This window comes from Cavenderia fasciculata, assembly GCF_000203815.1.
Source record: "Cavenderia fasciculata unplaced genomic scaffold Scf_EUAJFUG02HR96I-5, whole genome shotgun sequence".
NCBI classification, from domain to species: Eukaryota; Evosea; class Eumycetozoa; order Acytosteliales; family Cavenderiaceae; genus Cavenderia; species Cavenderia fasciculata.
The window spans coordinates 2689143-2701982 of NW_004457624.1; the positions used below are offsets into that span (position 1 = coordinate 2689143).

The 12840-nt window shown below is 32.3% G+C and overlaps 6 protein-coding genes across 6 annotated transcripts; 4 read left to right on the top strand and 2 right to left on the bottom strand.

Annotated features, from left to right (window-relative positions):
- Window positions 1-63: 63 nt before the first annotated feature.
- Window positions 64-4578, bottom strand: xab2 (TPR-like helical domain-containing protein; the record flags this gene model as incomplete). The annotated part of the gene is made up of 9 exons (XM_004350970.1): window positions 64-891; window positions 992-2386; window positions 2522-2749; window positions 2843-2946; window positions 2990-3146; window positions 3749-3997; window positions 4125-4280; window positions 4384-4457; window positions 4539-4578. The coding sequence occupies 9 exons, from the start codon at window positions 4576-4578 to the stop codon at window positions 64-66; spliced, it is 3231 nt and encodes a 1076-aa protein (XP_004351022.1).
- An 827-nt stretch (window positions 4579-5405) lies between these two features.
- On the top strand, window positions 5406-5588 carry cxgE (cytochrome c oxidase subunit VIIe; the record flags this gene model as incomplete). The annotated part of the gene is made up of 1 exon (XM_004350971.1): window positions 5406-5588. One exon carries the CDS (start codon window positions 5406-5408, stop codon window positions 5586-5588), a length of 183 nt encoding a protein of 60 aa, XP_004351023.1.
- A 584-nt stretch (window positions 5589-6172) lies between these two features.
- alrD (aldo-keto reductase) lies at window positions 6173-7201 on the top strand (the record flags this gene model as incomplete). The annotated part of the gene is made up of 3 exons (XM_004350972.1): window positions 6173-6236; window positions 6315-6883; window positions 6965-7201. 3 exons carry the CDS (start codon window positions 6173-6175, stop codon window positions 7199-7201), a joined length of 870 nt encoding a protein of 289 aa, XP_004351024.1.
- Window positions 7202-7818: 617 nt separating this feature from the next.
- DFA_12086 (uncharacterized protein) lies at window positions 7819-9394 on the top strand (the record flags this gene model as incomplete). The annotated part of the gene is made up of 4 exons (XM_004350973.1): window positions 7819-7873; window positions 7975-8469; window positions 8548-8981; window positions 9068-9394. 4 exons carry the CDS (start codon window positions 7819-7821, stop codon window positions 9392-9394), a joined length of 1311 nt encoding a protein of 436 aa, XP_004351025.1.
- Window positions 9395-9869: 475 nt separating this feature from the next.
- On the top strand, window positions 9870-10497 carry DFA_12087 (uncharacterized protein; the record flags this gene model as incomplete). Its single annotated transcript, XM_004350974.1, has 2 exons — window positions 9870-10059; window positions 10139-10497. 2 exons carry the CDS (start codon window positions 9870-9872, stop codon window positions 10495-10497), a joined length of 549 nt encoding a protein of 182 aa, XP_004351026.1.
- Window positions 10498-10756: 259 nt separating this feature from the next.
- Window positions 10757-12454, bottom strand: DFA_12088 (uncharacterized protein; the record flags this gene model as incomplete). Its single annotated transcript, XM_004350975.1, has 5 exons — window positions 10757-11029; window positions 11102-11408; window positions 11484-11940; window positions 12013-12207; window positions 12286-12454. 5 exons carry the CDS (start codon window positions 12452-12454, stop codon window positions 10757-10759), a joined length of 1401 nt encoding a protein of 466 aa, XP_004351027.1.
- Between the last annotated feature and the right edge of the window lie 386 nt (window positions 12455-12840).

Below are 12840 nucleotides of genomic sequence, written 5' to 3' on the forward strand. Positions count from 1 at the left end.
AATTAATTAAATGATTCAATTTAGTTTGGTTTCCTAGTTGTATTATTGTTATTATTATTCTTTTTATTTTTTAGTATTTGAAGTAAATAAAGATGAAGGTAATTGTTTTTCTTCAATTTGCATTGTTCCCTTTTCTTCATCTTCTTCATCTTCTTCATCTTCATCATCAATATCGATTTCATCTTGATTATCAACCTTTTGAATATTATTATTACCATTATTATTACCATTATTACCATTATTATTATTATTATTATTATTATTATTATTATTGTTTCCATTATTATTTAATTTATCTAATTGAGCCATTTGAATATCTAATTTAATTCTATTATTTTCATCTTCTTTTTGTTTGTTATTTAACATTTCTATGGCAGCCAAATTAACTTGATTAAATTGACCAGTGACTGATTTTTTAATACGAATCATTTCTCTAACGGTTTCTTCATTACCATGATCTCTTTCAAATGAATGCCATGCTTGCCAGAATGATAGTAATTTGTTGGGATTTGAGAATTGGGAGCCGTGAACAAAGATGGAACGAGCACGATCAATTTCACCATGTTTTCTTTCCATGTCTGCGAATCTAACACACATATCACTAGCCTTTTCATCGGGCAGCGATTCTATAGCACGTGTATAAATCTCTCTGGTCTTTGATAAACCATAAAACTCGGTGGTTCTAGCAATATACAACAAATACATATTATACTTGTCTTCATTGGCAACGGCTCTTGTAGCACGATCATAAACTGACATTGAATGACGTGCCAACCCAAATTGTTCCTCTAAATTGGCATACATTAAATAAAATATCTTGGCTTGTTTCATTGGTACCTTTGTCAATACTTGTTCAAATAAATCTCTTGATCTTTCTAATTTTGTTCCTCCCTATGAAAAAAAATAAAATAAATAAAAATATAAGTATATTGATCAATATATATATGTCTATTATTTGTTTCTCTCTCTCTCTCTCTCTCTCTTTACTTACATATCTATTAATAAATTTAGTTAGATAGGAAATCCAAATATCTTGAACCATTGGAAAAGGGAAAAGAGAGATACCTTGTTCATAGGCTTTGAAAGCATCTTCAAAGTAACGATTCTCTTCAAGGTATTCTGCATAGTTTAGGATGATTTGTGGGGTGACTATTTTAAGTTGAATCATCTTGTCATAGATTGATTTGGTCGATAAAAAGGTGCCAAATGATTCCTCGACATCGGCATAAAAGGTCCACAATTTGGATGATTTCCAAAGTCGCTTTTGGACGGGCTCGCTGTCTGGAATGTGGTGAGGACGACGAGGTGATACGGTGGCACGTGATAATACTTGACGTGCCTTTTCATAGTTTTGACTACGAATCTCCATCTCGGCATAGTCGCAGTAGAGTGATGACAACTCATCGACGGTACGGTACTCTACCTTTACACCACGATCAAAGATACGTCGTGCTTGATCCAATTTATCGTGGTCTTCATAGTATCGTGCAAATGCACTCCACAGCGAGTGTGGGCGACCCTTGGCCAATTTCGGATCGACCGTTGCAACAGCCTTGGCAAACGTTTCGACCACCATCTTGGGTTGCCCGTGGTAGAGTGCGACACGTTTATGCCATTCGTTGACATTGTGAGGGTTTTGACGGAGAAGTACCGAGCTGAGAAGGAATGGTTGTCTCTCGATCAAATGCTCGTACCTCGCAACCAAAAGGTCAAACTCGTCACTCGCAATGACCGATGCAGACTCATCACCTGCACTCTCTTCGACAATCTGTTGTTGAGCAGCCAACAAACTATCTTCAAACATGGTATAGGCATCCCAAATCTGTGAAAAGTCTCTGGCTGTGCCAACACTCTCCATCGCCTCTTCAAAGATATCACGTGCCTTGTCAAACTGCGCCAACTGTACATAATAGTCTGCCAACGAACACCACAACTTGCCAGCCTGTGTGCGATAGGTGGCGATACCCGACCGAATGACAGCCTCGCAATCAACACCACAACAAGCAACATCTCTTGGGTGCTGGGTTAGAACGTCGCACAGTTGTTGCCACAACTCTTGACGAGTCTTTCCTTTTCTCGAAACAAACTTTTCATTGTTTAATATGGCCAACAACTGTGTCGTTGCTTCTGCCCATGCACCAATCTCCATCAGATACTCTATGTAATCCTCCAAACCTTCCGACTCGATCTTGAACCAACGTTTATAAACTCTTGTAATCACTTCTCTAATACCAATCTTTCTAACAAATGGAATGTACAATCCCCATATTCTATCATGTTGTGTTATTGGCAATGATCTCAATGCTCTATCAAATGTTCTTCTTGTCTTTGTAACCTTTGATTGTAATATTAGAAATTCACAATATTCTATCCATATTCTTGGCATCTATAGAAAATAAATGTATGTATGAGTGAGAGGTTGTTGTAAACCAACCTTTATATATATATATATATATATGTATATATATAACTATCATCCCTTGTCTAAAAATATTAAAGATCTTTCAAAAGCACTATTTACTTGATCATAGATTGGATCAACTATACATTTACCACGTACCCAAACTACAAGTTCATGTAAATATCTATGCCATAGTTTATAACTACGAGGTAAAGCTTTAACAGCTCTCTCATAGATTGCATTACGAATCGATTGTGTCGCATCATTCTTGTATTCTAAATATCTTAACCAACTTGCTATTGATAATGAATTCTTTTTTATATCTTCTTCATATGCTAAATCTTCCTCCTACAAAGTATAATAATGATATGTTAACATCTCATCTATCTATATTCTATTGTGTATATATATATAAAGTATTGAACATGTTCATATACATACAGATAGATTGTTATTATTATTATTAACAATATCATCAACATCAACATTCATATGATGATCATCTGATGATGAAGATGAAATTACACCTGCTGTTGGCATCTTATCTATCCTCTCTCTCTCTCTCTCTCTCTCTCTATTACTCTATACTCTCTTTTAGTAATAGACTACTACCAACTACAACTATAACTTTTATCTTTTTTGATGTATTTATATTACAAAGAGTGAGTGCGTCGATGAGAAGATCAATGAATTTTGGAAATAGATAAAAAAGACGACGACGAATCAATACTGATTGATTGGAGTACTGATGAAAATCAAACTATCTATCTTTAAAGGATAATTATATATTTCTTTTATTTGTATTTGTATTTGGGTATATTTGTGCAGTCATTTAATTAATCTGCCATAAATATAAATGGTAGCGAATAAAAAATGGATGACGGAAATAATATAACAACTCTCAAAAAAAGACAATACAAAGATAGATAAATGAAGTAAAGCATGTGATTATACATATGCATGCAATCGTTTGTGTATATTATATTTTTAGGAATATCCTCCCTCTTAAAAACCTACAAATTTATTTATTTCTTGACGGCGACTTTCTTGAGGTAAGTGTTTCTCTTGACGTTGTGGGCCTTGACCAACTTGTTGAATTCAGCGTTGATCTTGTTGTTACGCTAAGTATGATAGTAATAGTAAGATAAGTGGATAATGTGATTAATAACGTTGTCTTTTTGAAATGATCGATTTTTGACATGAATCAACTATATAATAACAACGACTAACTATAATCATTCCTGTTTGATATATATAATGCTGCTCAAATCCTTGCTATTGTATGTACTATATAGTTGATTCTGTCTAAAATCTAAATCTGTATAATGTTGTATGTGTGATACTTACGGCCTTACGGGCAATGTCAGCCTTGAAACGATCGAAATCGTTGGAGGCAGCCTTAGCCTTGTTGGCAGCGACCTTCTTGACGATGGCGAGGGTAGCAATCTTGGAGTCAACTCCGGATTCCTTGATGGCCTTGTTGAGACTGGTGAGTCTGGCACCTCTTGGGATTTCGACCTTGAGCTTGGTCAATTGGACCCACTTGAGGTTAATAACTTGACGTGGAACCTTGGTGGATGGACCGTGAACAAGGATCTGATAGAGAGTGAAGGAGAGAGAGAGAAGATAGAGTAATGGGTAGGAGAAATAAGATGATTAGAGATCTGCTGTAACTGTATTCTAACTATTCTAACTATTCCCTCTGCTGCTAAAAGATATATACTCTGTTTTGATCCAAGACATCGAGGATGACGGCAGTCTTGTTTCTGAATGGACCAAAGTTGATGAAGACAACACGGCCAATCTCTACGAATAAGGTGAAATTCTTGCTGGTCAACATTGTGAGGTGATAGCTAGAGGATGTACGGATAACACAAATCTTCCAAGTAGGTGAATCTCTTGCAGGCAAAAGCGGCAACACGCCGAGCCCACCATAGAGCGTCGACTCGATTAAAAAAAATTTTAATTTTTAGCATTTTTACTTTTTCAACGACTCTAAATTCTTGCCCATCCTCTGGCGAGAGGAACCTAATATATCTTGGCTTTGACAGAAATACTGTATATTATATATACACACTATAACAATATCATGAACATTTCAACAGTCAACCATTGGTTGTTCTGTTATTATACTAACCGCAAAACTTTTTCATGAATTCATTCTCACAATCATTCATTCATTCATTCATTGTAACAAGAAATGAAACAAAGATGAATATGAATAGATCTTGGAATGATGGTGATGACACTTTTGACTATAACTATTTGGGTCATGTTCCCAATTTGTTGACTATAATTATAATTGCCATTTTCATGATGAGCAAGAGAGACACAAGATGAAAGAGTCAATTGACATTGATGGGAATAAATAATAATAAAAGTTCAAGGCATTTAACTATCGATCCTGTAATAATAAATGTAAATGCTGGAGAATAACATATTAAAGCACTCCATGTTTGGGTATAGATAAAGACAGATCTGTTCTGAGTCTATTCATTGTTTGGATGAAACGAGAGACAGACAAAAAAATTTTAATTGATTTTTTTCTTTTTTTCTCTCACAGTGCTTGCTGATCACCCACTTTTGCATTCATTGATTTCTTTGTGCAGTATTATTAGATAACTCTGTTAAATTATTAAAAAGGTAGATATATTAGATGATGATCATACAATAGATAGCAACAACATAGTAGACAGAAACAGCAGTACGAGAAGCAGTAGATTAGAAATCGCAAAAATGCATTACATATCATGCGACAGACAATACAACATGATGTCATTCATTCATTCATTCATTCATCGTGATGATCTGATGAGTGAATGAATGATCTTACAACCGATCATAATGTGTATTCATATGTACATATGGTCGTACAAATGATATATTATATACTGTGATGCGATCAGACAAACAACAAAAGAATAGAACAAGAATACAAGATGATTCGTGTACAGGACAACTTACTAATATAATCAAATCATTTCAACAACAATAGAAATAAGAAATGTCACTCGTTCTCCCAGGTTTCATTAAGACACAAATCTTAAAGGATATTGGCTATGGTTTGGTCATTGGTGTCATCCCAGGTCTCTACTTCAAGTTTGGCTATGTCAACAAGATCCAAAGAGAAAGAGAAGAATACTATGCTGCTTTGGACAAGCAACCAATCGACGATGCCAACATCTAAACGATAGATAGGATAGATAGTAACAATAATAACAACTATAGTATATAATGATAATAACATAATAACCAAACCAACACACAATAATACAACAACAAACATATTTAAAATATAAAACTACTACACAGGTTTTGTGGAGAGCATTATTATAAATGCCTCTCGTACAGTAAATAATAATAATAATATTTGATTATTTATGGACATTCAATGTATATCGATGGTTAGACAGATTAATCTATCTATGTTTAGATATAATTGATCACACACATCCATCGATCCATAACTTGATGATTATTATTGTCTTTTTTTTTTTTTTGTTTATAAGAAGAACAACAAGAAGAGGTGAACATCATCATTCCATTGTGAGAATACATGGAAAGTATTCCAATATCTTCGGCAAAGAACTTCTTCTTGATTCTAAAAAAATAATTAATTAATTTTTATTTATTATTAGTTTGGGAGAGGGGGGGTTGTGTGTGAAGTTGCTCTACAACTTTCATTGTTCAAAATAATAATATCTATCTTGTTGGTTGTATTGTATCATTTCATTTATTATCTTGTTTTCTAATCATTCTTGTTTGTATAAAATGTCTCTAACTATTAGATCTGCTGTTACTCTTGCAAATGGTGTAAAGATGCCATTATTAGGTTGTAAGTATTCATGAAGATAAAAGACCTTGATGATGTACATCATTTACATATACTAATCTATACTACTCTATTTATTAGTAGGAACCTATCAAATTTCAGGAGATGATATTAAAAAGTCTGTAAATTGGGCAATTGAAGATGGATATATTCATATTGATACTGCTGCATCGTATTGTAATGAAGAGTTGATTGGCAATGCGCTAAAGGAGATTTTTGCAAGTGGAAAGATTAAACGTGAGGATTTGTTTATCGTCTCCAAGGCTGCCACATCTGAACATGGTTATGAAAATGCAATCAATGGATGTGAGAGATCACTCAAGAAGCTTGGTATCGATTATTTGGACTTGTATTTGATCCATTGGCCAGGTGTCAAGGGTTTACAACCATCTGCACCAGAAAACTCTGTCACTAGAAAGGAGACTTGGAGAGCTTTTGAAAAGTTGTATCAAGATAAAAAGTGTCGTTCTATTGGTGTGAGCAACTATACCATCAAACATCTAGAGGAATTGAAAAAAGATTGTACTGTCGTACCACATGTCAACCAAGTTGAATTCCATCCATTCCTCTATCAACAAGATTTACTCGATTATTGCAAGGCAAATAATATTGCTTTGGAAGCTTATTCTTCTTTGGTTCGTGGTCAAGATGTATGTATTATTAAACCAAAAATGAATCATACATTCAATTAAGTTGTCTAACAATAATTATATATTATATTACTTTTACAGTGGGAAAATCCAACATTAAAAGAAGTTGCATCAAAATTGGGTAAATCAGTATCACAGGTTTTATTAAGATGGGCTATTCAAAAGGGAGTAGTTGTCATTCCAAAATCAACTAAACAAGATAGAATCAAAGAAAATGCAGACTTGTACAATTTTAATATTCCAAAGGATTTGGAAGAGAAATTAGATGCTCTAAATCAATCCAAACATATTTGTTGGGATCCAAATACTGTTTTATAAATCAAATCCAAAGGAAAGGATTCATGTAAAAAATTAAATAAATATATTCTCTTTGTGAATTTGTAATTAAATATTGTGTTTGTTCACCACTTTTCTTTTATATTAGAAAATAAATTAAATAGAAAAGAGACAAAGAAGATTCAGTAATTACCGAGCATGACTACGACGATCAATATATGGCCTGGTCACCAACCCTACTGACTACCATTTGACGGTTGGAAAAAAGAACAAAAATTAAAAAAATTCATTTTTGAATACGAATCGAGACATATTTCCATTTTCAAAAGTAGATCCTCCTTCTTCACATTCTTCTCCGTTGTTAGTCGATGATTAACGACCACGATACAGAGGTGTACGCAATGTAACGTGTTAGAAGGTTGGACACCGTACTACTAGCACTATAGATCAATCCTGGTTGTGGGAGGTGGTGGTGTCAACTCAACTACCATCATTTAATTAATAATAGATTATAGATTTCGTATTTAAGCAATGGTCACCACCCATTCACCATCATACACTTAATTATCAATAATCAATAATCAATACAATTGATTTCATTTATTTAATTGTTCAATCAATCAAATACAAATAGAAAAACAAACAACCAAGAGACAATCATGACAAACTACTACAATGACAGTGGAGGAAATACTACTAATTATGGCACTAATGGTACCTATTTAATCATTAAATTATTAGATAGGTAGGTGAAGATTTCAAATTAATATTAATATTATTATTTTGTTATTTATTTATTATTATTATTGTTTTAGAAACATTACTTTTAAAAAAAGATATTGATTCAGTTCAAGTTGGACAACAAACAGAGAACCCAAAACCAAAAAGAATTATTGGTATTGTGATTGTCATTTTAATTCTATTGTTGCAAACTACGCTATCAGAGTTTGGACAAGTTGTTTTATTTGATTTTCCAAAACCATTCTTTGTTTGTATGTCATCATCGGCCTTTTTATTTTTAGCCATACCAATTGAATTGGTAGCATTAAAAATTGATCAATCTAAAAAATCAAACAAAGAAAAACAACCATTGATGGCACGTAGCATTCAAGAAACCAACGACGAATTGGAATCCAACAACAACGACTCTATGATCGAGACTATTAAATCAGAGTTTTCAAAATCAGAGTTTTCCTATCCAAAGTTCTTTTTGGTTTGTTTTGGTATGACCTTTTTATTATTGGTTACTAATTGGTTATGGATGATTGGTTTCTCTTTAACTGAAGTTAGTACTGCTACTGCTATTTATCGTAAGTAAATCACACGTTATTTATTTTTTATCCATCATTAACTTATTCATTAATGTATAATATTTCTATTTATTTTAGAATCGGCAACTGTTTTTGTATTTATTTTTTCAATTATTATTCTTAAAGATAAACCAACTCTGTTAAAGGTGGTTTATGTATTTTTATTCATTGGAGGTGTTGTTGGTATTACTGTTGCCGATCAACTCTCTGGTGACGATTCTTCAAAATTCCCACATGCAGTCATTGGTGATATTATCATGGTCGTATCGGCGTGTCTATGGGCATTGTACGAGGTTTTGGTCAACAAATTCTTTGGTAAAGCTTCAAGAACCGTTTTAAACTTTTTCATTGGTATGACCACTTTCAACATGCTCATTATCGGTATTCCAACACTTGCCATTATCAACAAGATTGGATTCGAACCATTTGATCTCCCAGACAACAAACAACTTACAGATTTGGCAATCATGGCTTCAATTGCTTTTGCACTTTTATATGTTATGAATATTGGTGTATGTATAAAATAATTTAACAATCAAACAAACAGACGGTTGATATATAATTTATTTATAATTTATTAATTTAAATTTCAATTTAGTTATCAATTTGTAGTCCATTATTTGTTAGATCAGGTGAATTGATGACTATTCCAGGCACACTATTTTGGGATATTATTTTCAAACATTACAAAATGCCATTGACTTCAATTCCAGGTTTTGTGGCTATTATCGTTGGATTTGTTCTATCACTTTATGTCGAAAACAAAGCAATGAAGGAACATGATGATCAATCATCATCACAATCAACCAAGAATTCCTCCAAAGTAGATCCTGAAAATCAAATATCATCAGATGATTTTGTTGATATTCTAGTTTCTACATCCTCTTCCTCTTCATCCTATAATTCTTATACTTTTACTTCATGAGTAATAATAATACTAGTTATATAGGAGTGATTTAAAAGGAAACTCCCCCACTCCCCTAATTACAATAAATCCACTATCTATAGTGATTTTCGACTTGTGTCCAATAATATACTTCCATAACTATGTATAGTTTTGTTTCATTGAATCTGATTAATAATATTTTAGGTTGTTTGATTTCTAAACGGGGTCTCTTATACCACAGATCCTAAGGCCAACGTGTTTGGGTGGGTGGATCACGAGCACCGAGTCGGAAAAGGTTTTTTATTCTCATAAACAGGGCCATCAGCTGATTGTCTGAAAAACCTCGTGGTAATAATGCAAAGAATTAATTTAAACAGTGATTTAAACACAACAACAACAACTTGATCACTATTTTGTTTCATTTCATTTCATTTCATTTCATCTCATTGTTGTTAAAACAGAGTTTAAACTCACATACACATCTTAATAATTATTATTTATTCTTTTTTCGAAAATGTACATTAGAAATATTCTTTTACTTGCAGCCCTCCTTTTCAGTGTTGTACTTGGTGATCAAGTACTCTTTAATGACAATGGATATGGTACTGATATTTATTCAGACTCTTCTGCTGCTGTTTCAAACTCTACCAATTGTGGTCAAAAGGCCAACAAATGTATTTTAGGTCAAATCGTAAATGAAAATGGTATGTTTAGATTAAGATTAAAGGTTAAGATTAAATCAATTGATAAACTAATTTATTCTATTTTATTTTATTTTCTTAGACAATATTGGATTCAGAATGAAACCAAATCAATTTGATACTGATAATGATAGATTTTTAGAGTTTTGGATGCTTGTTGAAGGTGCAAATGGAACTGATGTTTACATTTTCATTGATACTGTTGGTACTCCAAAGAAGGTTATTCTCAACAATGACACTTATTATGTATCTACTACCGACTTTTCAGGATGGGTCTTTGTTAGAGTTGATGTAACCGAGGCCAACGTTGATGCTGAAACTTTCAATGGTCTTCATATTGGCGTTGCTTCAAGACCCTCCAACCTTACTATTGCTGCTGTCAATCTTGTTGAAAATCGTATGCACATTGTTGAACAAATGAATTCAATCATTATTCCATAAACTAATTTAAATCCTTTTGTTTTTTTAAAATAGCAACATCAAGTATTCCACAAGGATACCATCCAAGATCATCAGCTGGTAAAATCATTCCATCCATTTTAATCCCTTTGGTCACTCTTTTATTGTTCATCTTTGCCTAAATCCATGGATTGAATTTAATAAATAAACAGCGGTTTGTTTGTTTTGAATTAATTTTAATTTTAATTGGTTGGTCTATCCCATCATCCTTAACGATATGTTAAAGGATTGAGAGAGAAGATTAAACCGTTTTATTATATTCTTGATCTTGTTGTTGTTGTCGATCTTGTTGTTGTTCTTTTTCTTTAGCTTGTTCAGCTTCTTTTGCCAATTTCTCCTTCATATGTTTATTCTCGACATAGAGTGAAAGAACAAAACCAATAATGATTAATGAGAAACCTGGAATTGCAATTGGATAGAATGTCATGTGTTTAAATACAATATCGAATATCAATGTAAATGGAATGGTCATTAATTCTCCACTACGTACATGTAATGGTGATGTTACAGACAACTAAAAAAGTAGAATACAATTTGTTAATTAATTGAGTCTCAACTTTTAAGTTTTAATCATTAATATACATACACCCCAATTAATTAAATAATTTAAAACAAATGCCAAAAGATTGCTACCAAGAATCAAAAGGAAAGTTCTTTGATCAGGTAATACAAATCTTTCAAATCCAGAATAATGAACAGCCAACAACATTGGGATACCAATCAATACACTAAACAAACCAATACCTCCAATGAATGTATTTACCACTGTTCTTTTACAATCTCCAGTGAATTTGGTAGTTAATACTTCATACAATGCCCACATTATACTTGATACAATCATTAAAATATCTCCAAGTAATGGATTTGGATATTTTGAACTTGATCCATTGGTTCTAAAAAAAATAGATAGATAAATTAATTAATATTATATATTTTGATTTGTTTGTTTGATTTTGTTTATAACATACTGATGATCAGCAATTGAAATACCAATAACACCACCAACAAAGAATAAGACATAGACTATTTTTAAAATGGTAACTTTATCTTTTAGGATAAAGATTGAAAAGAAGAATACCCAGACCGTGGCAGATTGAAAGATAGCATTTGATGTACTAACTTCTGTCAATGGTAATCCCTTTGACCAAATCCAATTCAACGATACGTATAGTACACACATTAAAAAGGTCATTAAAAAGAATGATCGAACCGTCATCTTTGTGAGTCCACTTAAAAACTCTGACTTGTAAATGGCAATCATCGATCCTTCACCCATTACCCTTTCTCTTTCAATCTCTTCAACGCTAGAATTAATATTACCAATAGTATTTGTCGCCATTGATTTTCTTGCTTTTCTACGATGAAACAATAATACTCCAATTTCAATTGGTATTGCCAATGAAAGGAATAATGTATTAAATAAAACTAAAAATAGAATTTAAAAATAAATAAATATTAATATTATTTGATTATTCTGAATATTTGTTAATTTCATACCAAGAACTAAAGGTTGATTATATCCATTACTTAAAATATGTTGATTTAATTCACCAATTCCAGTCATTAGAATGGCAATTGCCACAACAATACCTATACCCAATGCTCTCTTTTTAAAGTTTTCATCATGTTTCTTTTGTTCAGCTTGGGTTTTTAAAATTGGTACTACTTCTCCATTTGTAATATTTTGATCACCTATTAAAAAAAATATATATAAAGATTATTAATACTCTGGTTTAAAAAAAAATTAAAGGTCATTTGGGGAAAACAAACAAGGATTTGAACCAGTTGATGCAGTTTCAATTGAAGAAGAGACTGATGATGTTGATGTTGATGGTGAATATGATTGTGGTGGCGGTGGTGATGGATTGGATGTTTTATCTATCGATGTTTCTTGTTCTTGTCTCGGTAATATAATGGATAATTCCACCTCTACAACCATTTATTTTCTTGTAATATTTATTATTTTAATTATTATTCTTGTAATTATTATTATATTAAAATGTAATATATATATGTTTTGGAAAATGATGATTGATTAAAGGATGGGTGGATGGATGGATAATGATTGGATATGAATTTATTATTACTACTATGATATATTGTCGTGGTTGTTGAGTAATGGTGGTGGTGGATTTAAATTAATTTGACACATAGAATGGGATTGAAATTCATTGGACAAGAGTGAGTTGAGAGAGAGTATGATCTCCAACTCTTTAATCTCAAATCTTTTAATACACCCTGCTCTTTCCTGTTGTGTTTTTTATACCAAACATCCAACAACAACAACAACAAATATTTCAATCCAACAACAACAACAACAATTGA